At 58.6% G+C, this 24456-nt stretch overlaps 1 protein-coding gene across 4 annotated transcripts; it reads left to right on the top strand.

The window, feature by feature from the left end:
• The first annotated feature begins 80 nt into the window (after nucleotides 1-80).
• PARVG (parvin gamma) lies at nucleotides 81-24135 on the top strand. 4 transcript variants are annotated; one of them, XM_026017346.2, is made up of 13 exons: nucleotides 81-522; nucleotides 2230-2323; nucleotides 5142-5206; nucleotides 6998-7100; nucleotides 7851-7991; nucleotides 8976-9091; nucleotides 10311-10366; nucleotides 12614-12636; nucleotides 14397-14455; nucleotides 14653-14721; nucleotides 16725-16826; nucleotides 20990-21062; nucleotides 21455-24135. In XM_026017346.2, exons 2-13 carry the CDS (start codon nucleotides 2245-2247, stop codon nucleotides 21565-21567), a joined length of 999 nt encoding a protein of 332 aa, XP_025873131.1. In that variant the 5' UTR covers nucleotides 81-522; nucleotides 2230-2244; the 3' UTR covers nucleotides 21568-24135. The 4 variants fall into 4 exon arrangements, with proteins under 4 accessions (XP_025873131.1, XP_072598564.1, XP_072598562.1 ...); XM_072742463.1 differs by lacking the exons at nucleotides 20990-21062; nucleotides 21455-24135 and adding an exon at nucleotides 19605-20622 and having other exon boundaries at nucleotides 117-522; XM_072742461.1 differs by lacking the exons at nucleotides 20990-21062; nucleotides 21455-24135 and adding an exon at nucleotides 19526-20622 and having other exon boundaries at nucleotides 117-522.
• The last annotated feature ends 321 nt before the right edge of the window (nucleotides 24136-24456 follow it).

The raw sequence follows: 24456 nt of genomic DNA, 5'->3' as shown, positions 1-24456 counted from the left end.
GAGGCTCCTCTGTGGTCCAGGCCAGGGGAGAGGGGAAGAGGGGCTGGCTGGGCGGGGACGTGAGGGAGGAGGGATGGCCCGAGGCAGGGCTCGAGGTTCGCTGGTAGCCAGGATGTGGGGTCCTCTGGGGCTGCCCCTGGGAGATGGCAGGCCTGGGAGGGACTGGCTGGGGTTGTGAGGTGGGGAGGGAGAGCAAGAGGGAAGAAAGAGCAGGTTCCAGTTGCCTGCGAGGCATCAGAGGGCCAGGAGGTGTGGCTGGGTGGCTGGGGCTCTGGGGACAGAGCTTTCCGGTGGGGCCGTGGAGGCACAGGGCCCTGAGGCCCAGCGAGGAGGAAGCTCCCTGCAGACGCAGCCGAGCAGGCCCCGCGGAAGCCACAGGCTGGGAGGAAGTGAGTGGGCTGTGTGGCCCCTGCCTTCCCCCCCACCCCGGCCTCCAGCCCCCCACCGCTGGGAACTCGTACTTGGAGGCCGGTGATCAGGATCTACGCGGCCTTCATTTCCTGGTGTGGAGGAAGCAGCTAGGTGAGTCCTCTTGGCGTCTCCGCTCGTGCGAGCCTCTGTAATGCTGGGGAGCCAGAGCTCATGGAGGGAGGGCTCCGGGGGCCCTGGTGGGACCGACCCCAGAGAACACAGCCTTAGCTGGGGCCACAGGGGAGAGAGTCCAGCAGGCGACACCCTGAGCCTCTGTGCCCCTCCAGCCACCCATGCTCAGAAGCAGCCCCTCTGTCCCCTCCCCTCCTGGGGCCAGGCAGACAGGCGCCATCCTCTTTCTAGTGTGGCCAGGTGGGCAGCCTCCCTTTCCACACGCCATCACCCCTGAGCTTCCCCCAGCATGCGGGGAAGAGAGGCCACCCGGCTTCAGATGGAGGAACCGAGGCCCAGGGCAGGACGGGGACAGCCCGGAGTGGCCGACGGCCTGCGGCTCTTCCAGCTCTGTGTCCACTCCACTGCCTTTGGTGACTCTGAGTCGGGCCCTGCCTTGTATAAAGATCTTTAGGACCAGAAATGGAGAGGATTTATCCCAAGTCACACAACTAGAATGAGGAGGAGCCAGGCTGGACTCTGGGCCACCTGACCCCCAGGCCACACTCTTTTCTCCGGCCTCATCCTTTGAACCGAATCCTGTCCAGGAGGAGGTTTGGGGGTTCAGGGGGTAGGATGGTGCCTACAGCAGTGCCCTGGTGTCCCTGGGCTGGCTGCTGGGGTGATGGGGTGCCTGCAGCCCCAGGGAACGCCACCAGCTAGCCCCAGCTTTGGACCCTACTGCTGTAGTCAGGCCTCCCCGGGGACTGGAGCCGAGCACCAGTCTGATGCGTGACACCCCAGCCCCAATGTCGGTTTGGGGCCAGAAATGCCGGTGGAGATGCTGGGGCTGAAGAGGGGGGCAGAGCTGCCAGCTGAGCAGGAGAGGAAGTGGGCCTAGGGGAACAGGAAGGAGGCCAGGGCTGCCCCGTACCGCTGGGGGTGAGCCCGGCTCCCTGTCCATAATGAACACCCGAAGGGGGCTGTGCACACTCTGCAGATGCCGGCCCTGCCCATGCCAGCATGAGCACTGAAACCCCCCCAAACTGCAGAGAGGCCGAGGATGATGAGGCGCATCGTAGAGAGCCTCGTTTAGAACCAGGACGGGCAGGGCCAGGCCACCCTCTGAGGCCAGGCCCACAAGGAGATGAGCCTGGGTGATGTTGGCACGCCAGCTCTGTCTGCTCACTCAAAGGCTGGGGGTGCCACTCTGTGCCCACCCGTCTCGGGCTCGGGGACCTGGAGAGGATGACCCCAGGGCCCCCCCAGTCCAACCTCCACAGATGTCACTCATCAATGTGTTTGCCTCCACCAACCCCCATGTGGGCCCCCCTGGGTACCCCCAGAGCCCTGTTCTAGGGTTTCCTGGACCTTGACAAGCTCTGGGGAAGGGCCACCCCCCCTTTGTCCTGACTGCAGGGAGTGGGGCCCGGGCTTCCTGGGTGCCGCAGAAGAGCTGCGGCCTGGCTCCTCTGCACCCGACGGAGGAGGCGCCTTTGCTCAGGCCGTGCCCTCAGCTGATGCCTCTCTGCAGCCCTACATCCTACAAGAATCAGCCTGAGGCCTACCTCTCATCCAGGGTACCCATCCCCTTGCCTAGGCAGCCCCCATCCCACTGTCCCTGAGCCTCACGGTCTGGAAGAAATGACTCACAGGGTGAGCACGGGGCTCCTCGGATGGTGATCCCTTCTGTCCCCTGCACCCCAGGCCCGCACGGGAGAAATGGAGCCCGAGTCCTTCTACAACCTGCTGCAGCATCCTAAGGTGGCGGGGCCGCCGGTGGAGGAGGAACTCCCACAAGGTGCCATGTCCTGGGGGGGCTGGGGGGCGGGCAGGGCAGCGGGGGGGTGGGGTTTGCTGGTGAGGGTCTGCACAGCAGGAACCTGACAGGCAGGTCTGGGCACGGCCCTGCTTTACCAAGTCGTCCTCTGAACACCCAGTTCCATTCGGCCCCTGCCTATGCCCTCTGCTTCATCCCTGACAGCCCCCTGCCCCTGATTCCAGAAACTTCGGCAGGTATCCCCTCCTGCCCACACGTCTCGAGGTTAATGGTGACATTGAGGCGAGCCTAGCTGCTACTCAGACGTACTATGCACGTCTTACAGGCAGCAGCTCATTTATTGCTCTGAGTGTAGACCGTACGCCTCCCTTGCACTTACAAGGAAACTGAGGCCCAGAGAGGGACGTACCAGAGTAGCAGGTGACTCGGTTACCGTGGTGGAGCTGGGATGCTGAACCCAAGGAGGGCGGCTCCAGCTTTCAGGATCCATGCCCACCACGCGGTGCTGGCAGCTGTCCCCAGAGATCTGGCACCTCACGGGGTGGGGGTGGGGGTTATTGATCTGCTTCCTTCACACGCGTGGAAGGGAATGGATGTAGGATGGGGCGGTTCAGCAGGTCTGTTTTCCCAGCTTGGGGAGCTCGTAGCTGCTGCCCCTGAAAGCTCCCTCCCCAGAGATGGTTAGAGAGGACAGCTCAGCTGCCCCAAGCTGGCATCACCTTGTTACAGAAAAGAAGCAAGATAGGAAGTGACCCCTGGGTCCCCCCCACCCCTCAGTAGCATTTATGCCTCCTCTAAAACATAAGTATGATGATGGAAAGGGCGAAATAATTTTTTTAAAAGATTCTATTTATTTATTCATGAGAGACAGAGAGAGAGGCAGAGACACAGGCAGAGGGAGAAGCAGGCTCCCTGCAGGGAACCCGATGCGGGACTCCATCCCGGGTCCCCAGGATCACACTGCGAGCCGAAGGCAGACCCTCAACCGCTGAGCCTCCCAGGCGTCCCAGGGTGAAATAATTTAAGTGAAAGAGCAGCATGCAACCGTCTCGAGATGCCGTGAGGACAGTGCTTCAGGAGGGCGCTGCGGCCTGGCCGAGAGGCCCGGAGCCCACGAGAGCCTGGGGGCCCGGCTGACTTCCTTAGCAGTCTGGTGTGCTCTGTTTATAGAGGATTTGAGGCTGGAAAGCGTCATGAGCAAAACTGCTGCTAGCGGTAGGGCTTAGTTATTTGAAAAAATATTTATTTTTTGTTTCACAGTTGATTTAGAAATACTCGAAGTCCTGGCCAGCAGAGCCGGAACGTGGGATGATTTAGAGCGGCAGGAAACCTGCTCCAGGAAGGGGTGGGGGGGTGTCCCACCAGAGCCCTGCACCCCCCGCCCACCCGCCCACTCCCCAGTGCTGGTCCCGGGCCTGCCGGTGCCCAGCGGGTTAGCCATCCCTCCTCGTCAGGAGATACGGGCCTGGAGAACTTGAAGGTTTTCAGAACATCTAGGAAAAGTCTCCAGTTGCATCATGGGAAGACAGAGGCGTCGCACTTTGTGAACCGGGGCAAGGCAGGCCCCACATGGTGACTCAGTATCCCCCACATTCACTGGGACGAGATGAACTTGCAGGCCCATCTCAGTCCAGACACGTGTGGGTTCTGAGTCTGAAACCCCAGGAAGCCGCCGACCAGGGTCCCGGGGCTCAGAGAGTCAGTGCGTGGGCCCCGAGTCCTGCCCACGGCCGGGAGCCTGGCGGATGCAGGTGAGATCTGCCTCGGCTCGTCGGTGCCCGGCCCCCTGGCTCGTGTGAGCCACGCTTCTTCTCGAGTAAGTGGGTAGACTTGCCAGAGAAAACACAGGAGGCCGAGTTAAATTTGAGTTTCAGACAAGAAATAGTTTTTCAGGCTAAGTATGTCCCCAAAATATAAATATTGTTGTACTTGAGGAGGAGCTGGTGCTCGTGAGGGAAATGAGAGGGAAGGGCATCTGGGGTGTGGCGGGAACAGGATGGGCAGAGGAAGAGGCATGGAGGACGAGGAGTGTCCAGGAGAACCAAGTCACTGTAGACATTTGACGCTCAGGGTGTGTGTGCATGTGTGTGTGTCTGTGTGTGTGCATCTATGACTGTGTGTCTGTGCACGCTTGTGTTGTGCATGTGTATCTGTGACTATATCTTGTGTGTGCATCTATGACTGTGTGCATGTATGTGTGTCAGTGTGTATGCAGGTGTGTGCATGTGTGTATTTATGATTATGTGTGTATACATGTTTGTGTGTGCATCTATGACTGTCTATGTGCACACTTGTGTGTGCGTGTATATCTGTGACTATGTCTTGTATGTGCATCTATGACTGTGCATGTGTGTGCATGTGGGTATCTATGATTATATGTGTATGTATGTACCTCTGTGTCTGTGTGTACACTGTACCTTTACTGTGCAACTGTGTGCATGTATGTGTATCTGTGACCACTTATGTCATGTGTGGATCTATGTATATATCTATGACGATATGTGTATGCATGTGTATCTATGTGTGTCTGTGTGCATGTGTATCTGTCTTGTGTGTACATCTATGATTATGTGTGTGCATGTGTGTATCTATGACTATATGTGTGTTCATGTATGTGTGCATCTATGACTGTGTGTGTGCACGCTTGTGTGTGTCGGCATGTATCTACATGTGTGTATACGTGTGTGTGTATGTGTGTGTGTGTGTGTGTGTGTGTGTGGAGCAGCAGGACCAAATTCCCCTTGTGTCAAGGTGCCTGCATACAGGTGACCTGCAGGGAGAGAGCTGCCCGGCTCCCTGCGGGGTCCCCACACACGCGTCATGCTCCTTCTGCTTCCAGGAGAAAAGAAGAAATACTTGCCGCCCACGTCCCGGGGGGATCCCAAATTTGAAGAACTGCAGAAGGTACAGCAGCTTCCTATGGTCTCTCCTGATTTCCCGGGAGGCAGTCTGTTCATCTTCTTGGGGCAGGGATAGCGAGCACCCCTCCCCTCTCTGACCTCAGGCTGGTGGGGGGCGACCCTGCCCGTCCCTGGGAGATCTGTCGAATGCCTAGGCGGAGGAACATTTCTTGAGCAGCGACTGTGCCTTCAGAGATGGCCCCTACAAGCCTTGAGACGGTTGAGAGGGATCTGCTGTTTTGCATCCCACAGAGCGAATAGTGAGGCTCCGAGGGGCCACCTGACGTGTGGGGGACACAAGGCTGGCCAGTGGCTGGCCACAGCTGGAGTTTGACCCAGGCCCTACACCCTGTGCACTTTCACCTGCTCGGCTGCTCAAGGCAACGGAGAGCTGGCAAAATGGGTGGGACAGGCGCGGGTCACCCGGGTCACCCGGGGCTCTCCTTGGCCCTGAGTCTGCTGCTGCAGCTGCTGGACCAGCTGAGCACAGGCAGGCTCAGGCCCCTATTTCCCTCTGTCCTACTTCTCCGGTCTCTTCAGGCCTTTCTGTTGCCTCCTGCATCACCTTCCACCCCCAGGTTGTGGCTATCTCGCATCCCTTCCCTCCTGCTTCCCCCACCCTGAGTTCCCTCACTCCCTCCATCCCACCTGTTCCCACCATCAGGCACCGGGACACAGAGTAGAACCGGCACGGTGCCTCCTGGAAAACCTGACGGGGTGCTGACACGTCTTAGTTTGGGCTCCTCCAGGAGCGGATCCTGAGACAAGGGTTTGGGTGCAAGTAGGGGGTCAGGCGGGTAATAGCAGGCGACAAGGAAAGCAAGTGGGGAAGGGAGATGGGGAGGGAAGGGGTCACAAGGGCAGGAGCTGAGGCCTGCTGGGCTCTCTGGGAGCAGGTGCAGAGGCAGAGGAGCTGGGGGGTTACTCACCTGCTCTGGAGTAGCTGGTGCTGCTCCCTTAAAGGCACGGAGCTCCGCTTCCTGCCCCTCTGGCCTGTGGAGCCCAGGCAGAGTGGGGCGCCCGGGCAGAGCTGCAGGAGGAGCAGGGGTGTGCACCACGGTCGTAGTCTGTGCCAGCGTCCAGGGGCTGCCGCCACTCGGCACCATAATAAACCCCATAGCTTAAAGCAAGAGGAGGTGATTGTGTCTCAGCCTGGAGGCCAGAAGTCCTAAGTTGGGGTGTGGGCAGGTGGTTCCTCCCGGAGGCTCCGAGGAGGACCCCATCCCAGGCCTCTCTCTCAGCGTCAGGAGGCCCCGACAACCCTTGGGTCCCTTGGCCTGTAGACGCGCCCCTGCAGCCTCTGCCTCCCTGGTCACGGGGCCTCCACCGTGTCTCAGTATCGTGTCCTTCCTGTCCTTCTGAGCTCTCACCAGATGCACCTGCTTAGGGTCCACGTCCCCACCGACAGCCTCTTCGGGGCAGCTTAGGCTTTGGCTAGCGAGGCCCTTCGAGACTCTTCCCCTTATCCTGTTCCAGGGCCACCTCCCCACTTTCACATACCTGTTATGGCAGCTTCCCAGCACCGGCCCCTGGCACAGGACCAGTCAGCCCCACCAGCCCAGGTCCCTGGTGAAGAGAGGTGGAGGAGGGTCTTTGGGAGCCCAGAGCAGGCCCCCCAACTCAGCCCGGGAGAGCAGGGAGGGCTTCCCAGAGTTGGTGACATTCGACCTGGCCTTGAAGGACGGGTAGGAGTTGGCAGGTGGGAGGAGGGCATTCCAGGCCGAGGTCAGAACAGAGCCAGGTGGGGGCCCAGGTGAGGAGTGGTCCCGGTCAGCTGTCACCTGGGCATCTGCAGGTCCTGATGGAGTGGATTAATGCCAAGCTCCTCCCAGAGCACATCGTGGTCCGCAGCCTGGAGGAGGACATATTCGATGGGCTCATCCTGCACCACCTTTTCCGTAAGTGGTGGCTCCCAGGGCTGCTCGGGCCTCCCAGCCTCACCCCCCTGCCCCTGCCGAGTGTCATGTATAGAGTGACCTGGACAGGTGGAGGCGGGGTGGGCTCCTCGGGTGCCCTGTCTCAGTCTGGAAACCCCTCGTGCTCCCCAGGGCGGCTTCGCTCTCAGGGCTGCCTCCTGACCCCAGCCAGGCCCCCCTACCTGCCCCCAGTTCCTGTCCCCCTTGCTGTTGAGATGTCAGGTTTGCCCTACACACCTGCCTTCTGCACAAAGCTATGAGGTCCCAGAGGGCGCAGGTGGGGCTGATCTTGGTCCTCCGCCGGCCTGCGGCCCCTTCCACAGCCCCTGCCACGGAGCAGGCGTGGTTCATCCTCAGAACAACCCCATCCTGTCCTGTCCCCATTTTACAGAAGAGGACACCGAGAGGCCTAGTCACTTGTCCGAGGTCTCAGAGTGAAGAAGGCAGGGGAGTCAGGATCTGAGCCTAGGAGTCTAGGCCACACGGCCTTGCAGGAAGGAAGTGTGCAGAGCTGTGCCCAAGGCCAGGGGAGTAGGCACCGGGTGGTCAGGGTGAGGTGGGCCAGTGGAGGGCAGCTCAGAGGGGGTGGCTTGCTCAGGTCACACAGCTAATGGTGGGGGCGCCCCCCCCCCGTGCTTCCCCTCCCTCACTCCCCTCCTTCTCCCTCTTTTGCTTCCCGTGCCTCTCCCTCCACTCCCTCCCTGGGCCTCTCCCACTCTCTCCTGTCCTTAGAGACGCTGACCGGGCTCAAGCTGGAAGTGGAGGAGATGGCCCTGACCGCCCCGAGCCAGAGGCGCAAGCTCGAGGTGGTCCTCGAGGCCATCAACGGCAGTCTGCAGGTGGGGGAGCAGCAGCTCAAGTGGAGCGTGGCAAGTATGTGAGGCCTGGACCGGGGCAGGGTCTAGGGCGCCCAGGGGGCCCAGGGGGTCCAGGAGAGGGCGGGGGCGCCTGGGTCCCTTTGCCACAGGCCTCTGCTTACCCAGTGGGTGTGCTCACCTGCCTCTGGTGTGGGGACACCCTGGGCGCTTGGGAGAAGCAGAGGCACAGCCTCCTGGGCAGTCATGCACCTGCTGGGTGAAAGCAGCCCTACACCCTTCCCTACCGCGGTGCTGTGCTGCAGCCAAGCACAACGTTTTGCGATGTAACCGCAGCCAATGATGCGGCCCCTGTTGGAGTCCCAGGCCCCGTGCGCCCCCACTCAGCCTGTCGGATGGGTGCTACCCATCTCTCTCATTAACTGATTTAAGTAATCCCTGCAGTGCTGGCTTGTGAGAAAGGAGAGCGAGCAAAGCACCCAGACCCCCACCCCAGCCCGTGAGCAGTGCGGTGTGACGTTCCCGCCGTTTGGGTCCCCACCTCCCTCCCCTTTGCCAGATGAGCACACTGAGGCTGAAGGGGGTTCAGTACCTGCTCCAGGGCTGGGGGTGATGATGGAGCCGTTCTCAAGCCCAGTTCTTGTTGGGTCTCGTGCCGCTGCCTTCACCACCACGTTTAAAGACTCACTTTCAGTGCCCAGTGTGTATAACGTTGCCCTGAATTAAGTCACACTCATCTGAATCCAGCAGCTTCTTCGGCCAGGGCCCCACTGTAGGGCATTGAGTTGCTCACAATTGTCCGCAGTGACTGTCTCTGTGTCTGAAGTCCCATCCGTGAGGTGGCTTGTGCCCGTGGGCTGCATTAGCAGAGTGGGGTGACGAGGGCAAAGGGTGACAGTTTCGAGTTCTGAAGGAATGTCTCCAGACCTCTCCCCTCCAGAAGGCTGGACGCAGAGCTCCTTGGTCTTCAGAGGGTGGTTGTGACAACAAGGAGGCCTCTGTGTGGCCGCTTGGCTCTGACCTGTGCCCTCTCCCCTCCCAGCCATCTTCAGCAAGGACCTGCTGGCCACCTTGCATTTGCTCGTGGCCCTGGCCAAGCGCTTCCAGCCTGACCTGCCCCTCCCGACCAATGTCCGGGTGGAGGTGATCACCATGGAGGTACGAGGCTGGGCGCCAGGGGACCCCTGTGTATAGGCTGAGCATTTGGGTCCATATCACCATACCCTGGATTGGGGGGTGCTGTGTGGAAGGGGGCTGAACCTCCCTGGAGAAAGATCATGTCCCTCCAGGACAGCCGTGGGGGCTGGGCTGGGGCCGTGGGTGGGAGATGTCGGGAGTCCAGGGTGGCCGCAGGGAGATCAGTGGGTGGCATCTGCCTGGGGCTGTCAGGAAGGTCCTGGCTGATGGCAACCATGTCACAAGTGGTCATCTGTTCATGGCCTTTTGGAGCCATCACTGGTGGTGTCCCTTGTTCTCTACAAATGGCTGTGACCACACAAGGGAGCCTTCTTGGGTTCCTCCACCTCCAGGGCCCCCTTGCTCTAGTGCACTCACAACTGGCGTTGAAGTTCATGTCCCCAGAGCCCACGGCTTCTCACTCAGGCAGACTTTGAGCACACACATGGGGCCCCCACCTGCTCCTGCTCCCCGTTAATCCCTCCCCCAACCTCTGAGTACCTGGTGAGCAATGGGGCTTCCTGTCCTGGAGCTTACTTTTCCCTCAGGTGAAATCATTCTTACTTTTATCAAAACCATTGATTAAAATTCTCTACTAAGTCAGGACTCCCGTGTCATGAGTTTGTTTATACTTCTTATATAAATCAGAGGTGACTTCATTCCTTCACTTATTCATTCACTCATTCATCAATCCATCCACCCAGCTGTCTACTCACCCATCTACCTATCTATCTATCCACCCAGCCATTTACCATCCATCCATCCATCCATCCATCCATCCACCCATCTGTCTGTGCATTTGTCCACCCACCCACTCACCTATCCATCTGCCCATCCATCCATCCATCCATCCATCCATCCATCCATCCATCCACGCATCCATCTGGTCATCATTCATTCATTATTCAGATCAACTCATGTTCATTGACTGTGAGCCAGGCACTGGGTGAGACTCCGGGGACACCTGGGGAATAAGATAGACATTGTCCTCCTCTTTGTGAGACTCAAGGCTCATGAGAAAGACAGTTGAGCCAGGCCACCATGATGAGAGCTGTCCAGGAGCCACGCTGAGGAGGGGATGAAGTGTAGAGTGAGCTGGGTTCCTTGGCATTGCTCTGGCCACTATGGTCTTTTAGTGGCTGGCGTGGGTCCCCGGGTTTTCTGGGATTACTCAATTTCTAACCCCTTTATATTTTCTTAGAGCACCAAAAGTGGCCTGAAGTCAGAGAAGTCAGTGGAACAGCTCACTGAATGCAGGTGAGGGGGAACCAGGGCCCGCAGCAGATGCCAAGCTATGCTTTCTGGGGAATGGGCGGTGTGTCCTGGGGCCGGGGCCGATCTACCTGACTTTGTGGGAGGGGCCCTCACATCTCTCTAGCTTTCTCTCAGCCCCTAGAGGCTATGGCTGACCCCCCAGTCCTTCCAGGAGCCCTTCCATCGTGCCGGCCCTCGCGGGGCATGGCCCTTCCTGGGCTGCTGGGCATGCCCACCCCAGCCAGCTCATTTTGTCCTCTGCACAACCCAACAAAACAGGCAGAGTTGTGGTTAGAAGCTGTGGCTCCCAGTCCAGAGGTCACGCCACAGCCTTTGTGGGCCAGGAGGAATCCAGACCTGGGGTCATAGGGCCCCGATGCCATGTTGGCTTCCCTTTTACCAAGTGTGGGGTATGGATGAGGGAATCATCCGTGGCAGGGAGATGCTACAGCAGAGCACAAACGTTGTAACAGGATGGCAGGACCCCGCTGGCCTCCCAGCACCCGGAGACAAGCGCACCAAACACTCCCCATACCACCATTTATTGAGTGCCTACTATGTGCAGGCGGGAGGCTCTGTCCTTGGGTGCCCATGTCAGCCAGCTGTTTACCTTCCAACTGTCTGGACGAGCAGGATGCTCTGCCAACGAGCCCTTCCCTCTGCCCTCCTGAGCAGCACTGACCAGGGCTTCCTGGGTTCCTAGGCCACTTGCAGGAAGTCACACGTTCTCCTCTCTAGCCCAGCATTTGCCGAGGGCCCACTCTGTGCAGGACGCTGGGCTGTGTCACCCCTGTGACCCATTTGACCCTCACAGAGCCTAGCTAGGGGAGTCAGTTCTCTCTAGTTCACAGGCTTGGCACACAGCCCCACTTGGGCTTAGCTCACCCTCGTGAGTATATGAGCTGTGTGACTTTGGACAAGTCACCTCCCCCTGTGTTGAGCCTCTGCTTCTCTGAAATATGGGGGCCCATTCCTACCTCTTGGACTGCTGTGAGGTTATAGGTAATGTGTGTGAGGGGGCCTTCCCCCATCTAGACTCCCTCCAACCCTGGGGTCCCTCCAGTCTCTGGCTCCTGTTGGGGGTGGGAGGTACTTCAACCAATGGAAAGTCGATGACCAGCATCCACTGTGACCCAAGCATGTGTGCGGAGCAGGGCAAAGGTCAGGAGGTGCTGGCTCCTCACGCTAGGGGGTCCTGGACACACACTGAACCTTCCCCAGGGCATCCCGGGAAGAAGCCTCTGACTCAGTGAGGTCACCCAGAGGCTCAGCAACCCTGACCCGGCGCCTCCTCCAAGGCCAAAGCCTTAGGGTCCAGAAACGAGTTTGGGGGAACTCAAGTGGGAAGGCGCCACATGCTACCCCCCTTGTGGTCCTACAATCATCCTTCTCAGCCCCTTTATGAACTCGGAGCTCTGAGAGGGCTCACCTCTGGCTCTCAGCCAGAGTCTCGGGCAGCACAGGGGCGTCTCTCCCTCGGACACCCTGGTTCATGCTGATGAGCTCCCGGTCTCCGCATCAGGCGGCCCCTACCCCGCACGGCCCAGTCCCCTCCTGAAGGCCACAGCACGGGCCACCCGGCTCTCCAGCTCTCCGGCGACCGCTTGGCCTGCTGGGGGCCCAGAGCCCTGCTTCTGAGGGCGGGGCTGGTGTGGAAAATTTAACACAAAGTCAAAGAAAAACCATTCAAGACAAGAAAAACAGAGTGAAAGAAGCCAGACACAGAGGAGTGCGTACTGTGCGATTTTTCACTGACGTGGACTCCCAGACAGGCAAAACGAACGCTCGGTGGGAGGACGCACAGCGGTGGTAATCCTGCTTATGGGGAGTGGGGGTCGCGGGGGCTGGGGGGAGAGCCCTGGGGTGCTAGGATGGGTCTGTGTCTCCTTGGGGTGCCCATCACACAGGCGTAGGAATGCACCCGGGAGAAACTCACCATTTGTTTTGTTGCACGGGTACCGCCTCCTGCCCCAACTAAAATGACAACCATCAAAATGACAAAGCCCAGACACAACTAGGTGAGGAAGCCTCCAGGGAAGGGCCCCGGGCCTCTTCCTTCCGTTTGCTCCCCGCAAGGGCCCTCCCTGCCTGGTCACGAGGCTGCCAGGGGCAACGGAGGCTGCCAGCCTCCTTGTCAACCTTGCCAGCGCCGAGTCCCGTCACACAAAGAAACTTAGAGTCTGAAGATGTTTTTTTGTTTTGTTTTTTAACCATTTCTTTGCCTTTCTTCCCCTACAATTTTCCCTTTAGCACAGAAAAGGACCAGCTGGCGAGTGAGTACTTTCATAACTCCAGGTCTTATCCTCTGGGATGCGTCCCCGAGGGGTGACTTGCTGGGTGTTGTCCCCTTTGGCTGGTGATGAGGCGATGAGGGTTGGAAGATAATTTGTGAATGCGCCTGGCGCAGCGTGGGTGCCTCATCGCAGCTGGTGTGTGACATGGCTACTGCTTTTGTGACACACCTCTTCCCCCATTGACGGATTGGTCCAGCCATTCCTTCTTTCATTCATTCATCCTGCAGTCGGTTGGCCTGGTCGGCTGTTCGTCCACCCACCCACTCACCATCCATCTGTCCATCTCTCCATCCATCCACTCACCCACCCACCCACCCCTCCATCTAGCCACCCACCCACCTACCATGCCTCCCTCATCCATCCATCCATCCATCCATCCATCCATCCATCCAACCAACATGATTTTCCTCCCTGAGCCCTCCCCACTGAGGACACATTGCTGTAGGGACAGGGGCTTCCATGAGGGGCACCCCCCCACCACCCGCAGAGGTGGAAATAATCACCCGTGAGGGGATTTGGAGAATAGGCTGAGGGAGGATGTGGGGGGTGGAGGGAGGAGAGGGGAGGTGAAGGGAGGCTGCCCGGTGTGAGTGTGTGAGTGTGTGTAGGGCAGCGTGAGGACAGGGGGTGTTGCTCAGGGAGCAGCTTTTGTCAGGGGGCAGCACGAGGGTGGGTCGCACGATGAGGGGCAGGGACACGGAGCAGGGCCTCCTCACAACCCCTTCTAGCACATTCATGCTGTTCTGGCTCATGTCAACTGAGCGCACATTTCCTTTCACTTCCTGGCTCCTTCAGGGACACGATTCCCCTGACCACGGGCCAAGGGGTCTGGAAGGAACCGCTTGGTGCTTCCACCATGTTTGTGGGTGCATTTTAAAGGGCATGGTGCTATCTGGTGCTACCTTTCACCCTCCCCTAATGAGGGGACCGAGGCACAGAGAAGTGAAGTGACCTGCTCAGGGTTGCACGGCAGCTGAGAAGGTGATTTTTTCCAGCCAGCTCAGTGCCCGAGGACCAGTCTCCCCCCAGGGGGCGGGGGGAGCATGTGGGCTGCAGATATTAGGAAGACGGCTTGTAGGGAAAAAGGGCTTTCGTCTGAGGACTTGGGTGTCTGAGGCGGGACCAGGCCTGAGCTGCCGAGCTGCCAAGATGCTTCTTTTGTTTCTGAACCTCGCAGGCATGACTCAGCTGCCGAGAGCGCTGGCCTTTTGCACGATGCAGGCTCCACGTCCCCATTCTGCCAATCCAGAGATGCTGGGGAGGAGACCTCTGGGCCGAGTGTCAGTGCGGGGCCGGCCTCGGCTCAGCCACCCAAGGCCGCTCCGTGGACCTGTGCGCGGGGCCGGGGGGGGGGGGGGGTGTGGGGCTGGCAGGAAGGAGGCCAGCTTCCCGGAGGAGGAGGGGTGCTGGCTGAGCGGGTGCAATGGGCATCCGCCACAGATGGGACAAGAGCCCTACTGTGCGCCCAAGTGTGTCACCTGCCACCAAATGTGCCATGGCCCCATCTAGTAGGTTTTTTTCCGACCCCAAGGCACAGAGAGGGGAGGCGGTTCCCCCGGGGTCTCACAGCCTGGGAGCAGCAACACAGACCCAGGCCCATTGATTTAATTCAAGAACTGTGCGCTGGAGCTACAGCTCCCTCTGGGCTGGGTACCCCGAGAACCTTGTATGGAAATACGTCCTGGTTTGGCGCCGAGATAACAGCATCGTGATGCGGTGTTTATTGGATCTGTCTGCAGAGGACGTCTTCGATGAATTATTTAAGCTGGCTCCGGAGAAAGTGAACACGGTGAAAGAGGTAAGAGAGAGCCAAGCCCCCAGTGGCTCCCCTGCCCGTCTGCCCCGTGTGTCCTGGGGTGACAGGGAGGGAACGAGGCCCCCCACCTCTCACCTGCTGTGCCTGGGACACCACGCGGGGAGAGCTTTCTGTCCCCCGCAGTGGGAAGGAGGGACACCCGAGCCCTGGGCCTGAGGTCCTCATTCTTCCCTGGGTAGGCCATTGTGAACTTCGTCAACCAGAAGCTGGACCGCCTGGGCCTGTCTGTGCAGAATCTGGACACCCAGGTAGGGCTTCGGCTGTGGGGCCCCCAGGCGGGGAAGGACCATGGGGCGAAGGTGAGGAGGCAGGTCCTGTGGGGCGCTGGCAGCCGGAGCCCGGCCCTGTGTGACCCCAGGATGTGTGGGGTCGTGGAGCCTTGGGGTCCTCCCCCCACCGCAGTGGGGTGGTGTCGCTGGTAGTCAGCCTCACCAGCCAGGGACACCGTGGGGGCCGGTGAGGCAGGGACCCCAGGTTCCTCAATGCTGAGGGGGCTCCCCTCATGCCACGCGCTAGGCGCTGTCGTAGCTGCTGCCACAGCCCTGCCTCCGTGGGTCCTTGGGGGTCCAGCCCCCAAGTCCTGCCATGGGGCAGGACTGGAATCTTACCCATTCGGCCTTCCGTCGGGTACCGTGGGCCTGTCGTGTTCCCTCAGCACAGAGGGGATCGGAGAGCCTGAGAGAGGCTAATTGTCAGCCCCAGGCCTTCGGGTGGTGACGGGGCTGCTGGACACCGGACACATCACCTGACCATGGCAGTAGGGGTGCTGGGCCGGCTGCTTTCTGCTCATGCAGCCAGGAGGCGGTGGGGGCCAGAGGTGGCAGTCGGGTCTGGTCCCCGGTGGACTCCCTGGCTTAAGGTGATCCCAGCCAGACACACCCTGACATCAGCCGGTGAGGATTGGGGTGCCCGGTACCTGAAGCCAATAAAGCCCTCACTCTGTGCCAGGCCCCAAGCAAGGTGCTTTGCCTAGGGTAACTCGCCGAATCCTCCAGACGGTCCCTGCGGTGGGAACAGGTGCTCCCCCGTTTTAGAGATGAGGAAGGACCCCAAGACACAGAGATGCTGACTGACTCATCCAAAGTCGCACAGCGCTAAGAGTGGGCGACCTGGGATTTGAATCCAGGGTGCTGAGGCCACAGTTTGTGCTCATCACCACGTCACACAGTGGCCACATGAGAGGCCCCTGTGTGATGTGTGCGGTGACGTGGCAGGCTGGAGATGCCAGGCCCTGAACCTGACGGATACCAGATGCACCCATGTGGCTTCTGGTCTGCGAGGACGCCTCCTTCACATTTTCTGCGTGGCCTGGGTTGGGACGTCTCTGAACCTCAGGCTCCTCTTCTTTTAAAATGAGTTTAAGGACACCAGCCTCATAGAATTGGGAGTGATAAATAAGATGATGAGTCTCCGGTGTTTTCCGTGGGACCTGACATGCCGCGGACATGCCGTAAATGATGCGTTTGTGGTTTTATTATATTTTATGTGGGCAAATGCAGGAGGATCCTGTAGGTTTCCATTTTTACCTGCTTCGTCTTTTATCTCTCCCTTGGGGGGGAGGAATGGCGCTGTGAAAATAATGATAGGATGACGGTATTTAGAGACTGCCAGATAAGGGGAGAAGTTGAAGTCTCTGGTCTTTATGGGTATTTCCGGGGAAGATCGGCGGAAAAGATTTCAGGCCGAACTAATAACATCAAAACAGATCTAATGGGAGGAAATTCTATTAAGGACTTCGAGCGGTGGTTTCTCCTCCAATATCCAATCTTGTGTTTTGTATCTTTGAGGAGATTGAATAGGATTATGCTAGCATATGATATGCTGGCGGCGGGGCAACGGCTTTATCTCTGCACGTGCAGACCGAACAGGGCAGAAATATTAATGTGGCAGCCGCAAAACGAGCCTGGTGTGCCGTTCTCTGCCTCTCCCTGCGGAATAATTTCACACTCAACTCTGTTTTCTCCTGTGCTGCTGCAGCTCAGGGAGCAGTACGTGGCTTAAAAAACGATATTCGGCTATTTCACGGATAATGTGCAGAGAGCTGGTTTTATTGAGTGTATGCTGTGTGCCAGTAAAGCACCTCCTAGGAGCTGCCGCTATGGTTCACAGCACACCGCAGGGTGGGGGATGTTGTCCTCACGTCTTAAGAAAGGCAGCTGAGACCCAGAGACCCTGGTGCCCAGCGCCACGAGGCCCGCAGGTGGCAGCGCAGGGGCCCTGGGCCGCCGGCCTCCAGTGCTCTCCTTTGCAGTTTGCAGACGGGGTCTTCTTACTCCTGCTGATTGGACAACTGGAGGGCTTCTTCCTGCACTTGAAGGAGTTTTACCTCACTCCCACCTCTCCTGCGGAAATGGTAAGTTTTCCAGAGGTTTCCTTGATGGTCTATTCCTGAATGGAGGCGGCAATACGGTCTCCTTATTTACTTCCAGGTGAAGCAAAGGGTGGAGGGGAAGTTTGGTTGGTTGTCCACGTATCTACCCATCCATCCATTTCATGCAACTATTTATCTGCCTGCCCATCCACTGATCTGCCTATTTATCTATTCATCAATCTGTCCATCCACCCACCCATCCACCCTCATCCATCCATCCATCCATCCATCCATCCATCCATCCATCTATCCATTCATCCATCCATCCATCCATCCATCCATCCATCCATCTATCCATTCATCCATCCATCCTTCCATCCTTCCATCCATCCTCACACCTATCCATTGACTTGCCCGTTTGCCCATCCACCCAGTTTACCCACCCATTCACCTGCCCACCCATCCATCCATCTACCCACTCATCCACCCCCATCTGCCTCTGCACCTGATCCCTCATTTCTTGAGGTCCTGCTTGGTGTCAGGCTGTGCCGAGTGGGCCATAAAGACAATCCCACACAGCTCCTGTTGTTGAAGGCCTCTCAGTCTATACCCACTGTACTCTTGGTGATGTATGGTTCCCCAGGGCTACAGTAAACTGTGTTGGTTCAGGGTGGGTGGGTCAGTTGGGCACCCGAAGGAAGGGGTGGTTGGTATGATCTGAAGGAGTCAGGAGGGGCACTGTGTGAGAGGTGACATGTGTTGGTTTGCAGAGGGAGGGCACCCCCAGGGGAGGGAATGGCATCAGCAAAGGCTCAGGTGCGGACAGAAGCATGGAACTCTCAGGATGGTGTCCATCTGTGGTGTGGTCCCGCTGCAGGGGTGGACTGGGGAAGGGAGGGGTCTGGCCTTGTGGGAGTCAGGAGACCCCATGGGGACCCTGCAGGCTGGCAGGCTGCTTGGGGGATGGCTGCACCAGTTGGGGCAGGAGGGTCTGTGGCCTGACCCGGGGAAGTAGGGGAGAGAAGGCAATGCTGGTGCCAGTAGCAGGTCTGCCTGTGTCCCCACGCATAGCCTCCCGGCCTGCCGTGGTCCTGGGGATGATCAGACCTGTGGCCTGCTTGAGGGTTGTGAGGTTCTGGGCTGGCCCAGCCACCCCCTCCCCAACCAGGGCCCTCTGTCCAGGCCCCTCCCCCATGCACCCCCAGCCCTGTCCATGTCCACAGACTCCTGGCCACGGCCTCCCGGCCTGTCCACGGCCTTTGGAGGCCTGGTCCTCTGGCATCTCCAGGTCTTTGCCCAGGTGGTCCCTCTGCTTACCTGCCTTTGTTCCAGCCTGCTTAGCTGGGTTGCATCTCCATCTTACAAAGGGGAAAGCAGAGCCCCTGAGAGGCTCTGGCACTTGCTCAGGACCACTCTGTGGTTCACTGGCAGCTCTGACACTGGCACCAGCCTTCTGAACCCCAGCTGCTGCCCCTCCCCTTGCACCATGGAGATGCAATCGTTAATGGGCATGACCTCCCCCTGCCCAGGAGGCAGGGGTGCTCTTGACTTGGAGACTGCTTCAGGGCTCTGATTCTCAAGAGCTTGGATCTAGGATGAGGAGCAAAGAGGCTTGGGCTATGCAGTGTTTGTGTTTCTGGTGGTAGTAGCAAGGACGGTGGTCAGCACTCACTGGGTTCTTCTGAGCTGTATCAGTCAGCTATTGCCCCAGAAACGCTGTGTAACAAACCACCTGGACAACAGGTGGCTTAATGAATACCACAATCCTGTATTCCCAGGGATCTGCAGGTAGGCTGAGTTTGGCTGGTGTAGACTTGGCTGGGTTCAGCTTGTGGTGGGGGGGTTGTTTCAGCTTTGTGCTACATGCCTGTCACCATCCTCTAAGGGACCAGCGGCAAGCCCAGCATGGTTTTCTTATGGGAATGGCAGAGACACAGGGGACTAAGCAGAACCCATGAGGCCCAGGCTCAGAAGGGGCAGTGCCATCGCTTGCCTCTCATCCCATCGGCCTGGGAGGCCCTGGGCCTTGGCGGGGATGCAGGAGTGCCTACGAAGTGTGTGGGTGCAGAAAGGGCCAAGAACAGGGGCCACTAGGGTGATCTCCTGCAGGCAAGGGGGTGAACTTGCTAACTCCTCATCATGCTGGGCCTGAGGTAGGAGCTGTTCCCATCCCCGTTCTCAGGTGAGGGTACAGTTCCATATGAGGACCAGACAGAAAGCTGGTCACAAGCCTATACCAGTTAGAACAGAGGGCAGGGTAGAGGTCAGACTTGCACCTGGGCTTGTCCGCCTCCAGAGCCTGGGCTGCCTCCCCATTTCCCTCCTGGGGAGTCAGGGTGAGCCCTGTGGGAGACAGAGGAGTATGAGCCTCTCTCCAGCCAGGAACGGGTTTTGCCCAGAGCTGGGCCCCTCGGAGGGCCCAGGAGGGTCAGAACCCAGCCGAAGTGGTGCTGCTGACCCCGCATCCAGAAGGCAGAACACAGAGATGTGGGAGGAGGCGGGAAGATGGAGCAGTGTGGGCTACACGTAGGCCGGGGAGCCTCAGGAAGGGGCTCAGAACCAAGACCCCGAGCAGCACATGTGCCCCCTTTTGTTACTTGGGTGTTGGGCTTCATGGGACTTCGAAGCCTCTGCCCGATATTCCGCACGCTCGCAAACCCCAGTTACAAGCCGGGGGCAGAAGTTGCCTGGGTGCCATCGGCCCGCTGAATCCCCCGATGTCAGACCCGGCTTCCCCATAGGAGCCACATTACCTATATGGGGGCGGAGAAGCAGCCTCTCGGCTCAGACCCCGAGAACGAATCTTATGGGACCTCGTAGGAAATCTCAGCTGCAGGAACGTATGATCAAAATGCTGAGGAGGTCATTAGCTGAAGAAGGCGGGGACCACAGCCCTTTCTGCCCGTGGGACGGACACCCGAGGGAACATTATTATCCTGGTACAGCGGCCCCTTGAGATCGGATGTCTCATTACCAGACCTGTCTGCTCTGCAGAAGTCAAAACCCTGGCGCCGGGAATCGTGGGCTTCCTCCCACATTCAATTATTTCTCCCCGGGAGGATTCGAGTGCATCCTCCTGGATTACAACCTGCCCTCAGCTCCGTGCGACGACGCGGTGGTTCTACTTTTATAATCTCAAGCTGTGCACAGAAAGGAAGTGTTACACTGCGGGTGGAGCTCGGCGAGACATCTCTGGAGCCTGCAGCGGATCCTCCGAGCTCAGGTCGAGGCTGGGCTTGAGGAATGAAGCAAGTGTGATTGTTTTAACAGTGTCGCAACGCAGTTCACAAAGCGCCGACTCCACGGCGGCAGGGAGGGGGTCTGCTTTCTCCCCTGTTGCACGGCCAGCCCGTAGTAGATGCTCAATAAATATATTTTAATGAAACGAATGGACACAGTGTTTCTGAAACCCTGGTCCCATGAGGTGCTCCATGACAAGTGGATCACTTGGGCAACTGGCTTCCAACCCGCTTCACCCTGTGCCAGGCTGCTGCCCCAAGAAGGGCAGGGATTGTTGGATCGTGTTGCGGCCCAAGGGAGACAGGAGCCACGAACAGAAAATTGCTAATAGAGCATGTGCTCCGAGCCAACAGCTGTCAGGGCTCCCCTGGGCTCCTGCCTGGCATCCCAGAGCCAGATACGGGGGGAAATGGTGGCAACTCCACTCTGCAGGTGCACGAGGTAGGCTGGGGGTGCCGAGCGACTGTAGGAGGTCACCCCATGCCTGAGCAGGGGTCTGAGCCCATGTGCGCCTGGGCAGGGGTGGCTGCTCCGGCCTCCAGCCTGCTCTGCATGGACGTCAGAGTGAGACGGACCTGATTCTGCCACTTTCTGTCTGGTAAGCTCAGGTGAGCCCCTTGGCCACTCCACGCCTTGCTCTCCTCACCTGGGCTGTGTCCCCTGGAACTCCGCTGTTTCCAATGGGGCCTCCGTTGCCCATGATGCTGGGGCCGCATCCAAAAAGGTGGAGATAAACCTGGCGGAGTCCCCTCCCCTGGTGGGACTTACCTCTAGGTGTTACCTCCACCAGGAAGCCTTCCCTGCCTCTGGACTGGATGCCCCTCTCCATAACCACCTTCCCCGCTGGAGATGACCTCCTTGAAGGCTGCTGGATGTTATGAGGGATGGGTGGGCCTGGTACTTGGGGACCCGGGCCTGGGTTGGGGCTACCTCGTTTTGCTAATGTCTGGTGGCATCTTTCACAGCTGCACAATGTCACCCTGGCCCTGGATCTGCTGAAGGATGAAGGTCTGCTCACCTACCCCGTCAACCCTGAAGGTGAGTGTGCGGCACACGTGGGTGTTGTGGCGTCGGGGGACAGCCTGTGGTCCTCTGGCTCGGCATGACAGACGACGAGTGCCTATCAGGGTTTCCCATGATGGGGATGCTTTGCCAACTGGAGGAGAGTCCCGGGGAGAGAACACAGGGGACTGGGGACCCCGGGGCAGGCTGTCCAGGCAGATGAGACCTTGAGGAATTGCGTGTGGGGTGCAGGGGCGGAGCGGGTGGCAGGGAGGGAGGCAGGGCCATGTGATGGGTCTCGTTTGACAGGGATTCCCTGGGGTTTAGCACTGAAGTCCCATGTCCCAGGAAGCCTCTCAGTCCCAGGTCACCCCCTGCTCAGCCTGGCTGAGGCCTGACCAGCTGTCCTGCTCTTCTCTGGCCCACAGACATCGTGAATAAGGACACCAAGAGCACTCTGCGGGTCCTCTACAGCTTGTTTCAAAAGCATAAGCTGAAAGAAGGCAGAGACAGCAGCACACCCTGTGGATCCCCAAATTAACTGTCACCAGCCCCCAAAGCTGCTTCTTGGCACCTGCCTGCTGCCCCGGCGAAGGCCCAAGGGCCACAGAGGGGCCTCCCGTCTGGCCAGCGGCCCTGTCCCTTGTGTGTCCCCCGCATGCCTGCCCCGCCCCCACCCCTGTCCCGTTTCCATCTGAGAATCTGAATTCACTAGGCATGGATCTGTTCTGAGCCAACCTGGCCTCACTCAGTTTATATTAACAAGCACATTTCTGGGAGGGATCCCGGGAGCCTGCAGTGTCCTGGGAGACGCGGTTAAATCTGCATGTGTACAAGCTGAGGCCCTTCACCCCCAGCGCAGCTCCCCTTGCCATGGGGCCCGGCCTGGACGGTGCTCAGAGTCCCACCTCCAAGGGCACCTGTGGGGGCACCTGCCGGGGCAGCTGAGAGCCCAGCCATGCTGACCTCCACTTGGGCTCTAGGGCCTGACTTGGGAGCAGAAAGGACTCTCAGGTGTCCGGGCTGATGGCCAGAGGACCCAGCCTGCCCACAGTCAGCTGCCGCCAGCCTGCCTCTCGCTTGGGGTGAAGGGCCCCAGAATCAGCCTCTGGAGGCAGGAGCCCCATGTGACTCCAAAACCAAGCCCCTGAGCCACTTGGGGAAGTTAAGTCAGTGACTCACCAGAGGAGCCGTGGCCCAGGCCCACCCCGACAGCTGTCACAGAGAGCCTTGCCCGGAGGTCATGAAGGAGAAATCTTTGTGCTCCCCCCATCTGTCCTGGGAGGTACCTTGCCTGCTCTGGTGAGACTTGGCACTTGCTGCCTACGTTTCTCAAAGAATATGTCCCCGTAGGAGGTTGGCCACGGCTGTCCCAGTAGCTGACGTGTGGTGGGAACCAGCCAGGGCAAGGCTCCGTGGGCGGGGGTCGGGGCTGTTGTGGGCACCCTGGGGCTGCCGCTGGGCTTCTCCCTTGCGTTCCAAGCTCCAGGCCCCCGTGGATGACATAGCCCGATAGATCTGGGGTTGTCATAGTTTGACGGCCTTGGATTTGGGGAGGGGCTTTGGGGTTAGGGGCTGGTGTGGGCTTGGCCCTCTTTGCCAGACCAGCTGGAGATGGAGCTTGGGAGGACGTCCTACAGGGAGTGACACCAGGAGCCTTGGGGTCAGTGTCTGAGTGTGATAGCTTCTCCAGGGGTCTTCCTTACACACCACCCCCATGCACCTGCACTTTCCCCTCCCGATTCACAGGGGATTAGGTATAGATGAGGTCACGAGGGTAGGGCCCACGGGATGGGATTAGCGTCCTAACAAAGAGAGGAAGAGACACCAGAGCTCTCTCTCTGCCATGTGAGCTCACAGCAAGAAGGTGGCTGTCTGCAAGGCACGAAGAGGGCTCTCACCAGGAACTGAATCAGGCACCTTGATCTTGGATTTCTAGACTCCAGAAGTGTGACAGATGCATGTCTGTTCTTTAAGCAACCGCCCACCCCGTCTGTGGTGTTTCATCATAGCAGCCGCAGCTGACTGACTCAGGTTCCCAATACCACTAGCCATGATGGAAGATAAAATCAAAACCACAGGAGATACCACTGCACAGCTCCTAGAGTGGCTAAACTGAAAAGCCCGACAGTACCAAGTGTGGACAAGGATGTGGGGCCGCCAGAATTCTCACACGTTGCTGGTGGGAATGCAAAATGGTACATTGACTTTGGAAAGGAGTTTGACCGTTTCTTATTCACTAAAACACACACTCACCATAGGACCCAGGCGTTTCACTGCGAGGGGTTGATCTAAGATCGATGAAAACACGTGTCTATGCAAAGACTTATGCATGAACAGCAACACTACTCGAAAAAACCTCAGAGTGGGAAGAACCCAAGGGTCGCTGGTGAACGCAACACACCGGTGTCCGTACAGTGGGTTCTGCTGGGCCCCGAGGGAAGGCGTGTTGATACAGAACCGATGAGGAAGACGCCAGTAGCACTGGGCAGAGTGGAAAATCGGAGACGTGGCAGGCTAAGTACTGATGATACAGTTGATACAAATTCTAGAAAAGGCAAAACTGCAGCGGTGGGGGGGGGGTGGTCCCCAGTGATGTGGGAAACAAATGGAGAAGAGAAAGTATTAAATCTCCTTCTTCCCTACAGCCCACTGATGAGTCCTTGAAAGAGGCAGGGTGACCCTCTCTGGGAGCTCAGCTGCATTGATGTGATACTCTGCTGAGAGCAAAGGAGAACCTTAGTCCAACCCCCAGGATCCTGTGAGTCTACTTTAACACATAAAAATTCCTATAGAAATTCCCTCTATCTCTAAATCCCCCGAGACGTGTGTTGGCGATCACCCCCAAGCACACGGCCCACCGATACACATCTGGAGGGTCTCATGACTCAGGTTTTAATAGATGGTCATCAATGACCCTTTCCCAAGAACAGCTGGCCCCTCAAGGTCCTGGAAACCTTGCTTCCAAAATCCCTTAGAGACCTGTGCCAGCCCTAACCCCCTCCGAACTTGAAACCATAAAAAGGGCCACTCCTCACCACTCCAGTGCAGCTCTTCCTGCCCACGGTCCTGTCCGCGTGCTTTAATAAAATCACCTCTTTGCATCAAAGATGTCTCAAGAATTCTTTCCTGGCCATCAGCTTCGGACCCCGTCTTTCCTACATCACCCAGAGCCAGGGCCTTGGGGAAGGGGACTGACCACAAAGAGGCACGAGGGAAGCTTTGAGGGAGGTGGGAACGCTCCGTGCCATGATTGTTGGCGTGTGGTCGCGTGACTCCATGCATTCATCGAAACTCATCACATGGGACCCTGGGGGGCTCTGCCTTGGGCCCAGGCCGTGATCCTGGAGACCCAGGATCGAGTCCCGCATCGGGGTCCCTGCAGGGAGCCTGCTTCTCCCTCTGCCTGTGTCTCTGCCTCTCTCCCTGT

Source organism: Vulpes vulpes, chromosome 16 (genome assembly GCF_048418805.1).
Source record: "Vulpes vulpes isolate BD-2025 chromosome 16, VulVul3, whole genome shotgun sequence".
Taxonomy (NCBI): domain Eukaryota; kingdom Metazoa; phylum Chordata; class Mammalia; order Carnivora; family Canidae; genus Vulpes; species Vulpes vulpes.
Note: the sequence above shows the minus strand (reverse complement) of the source record. Positions and strands in the feature narration are given on the sequence as shown.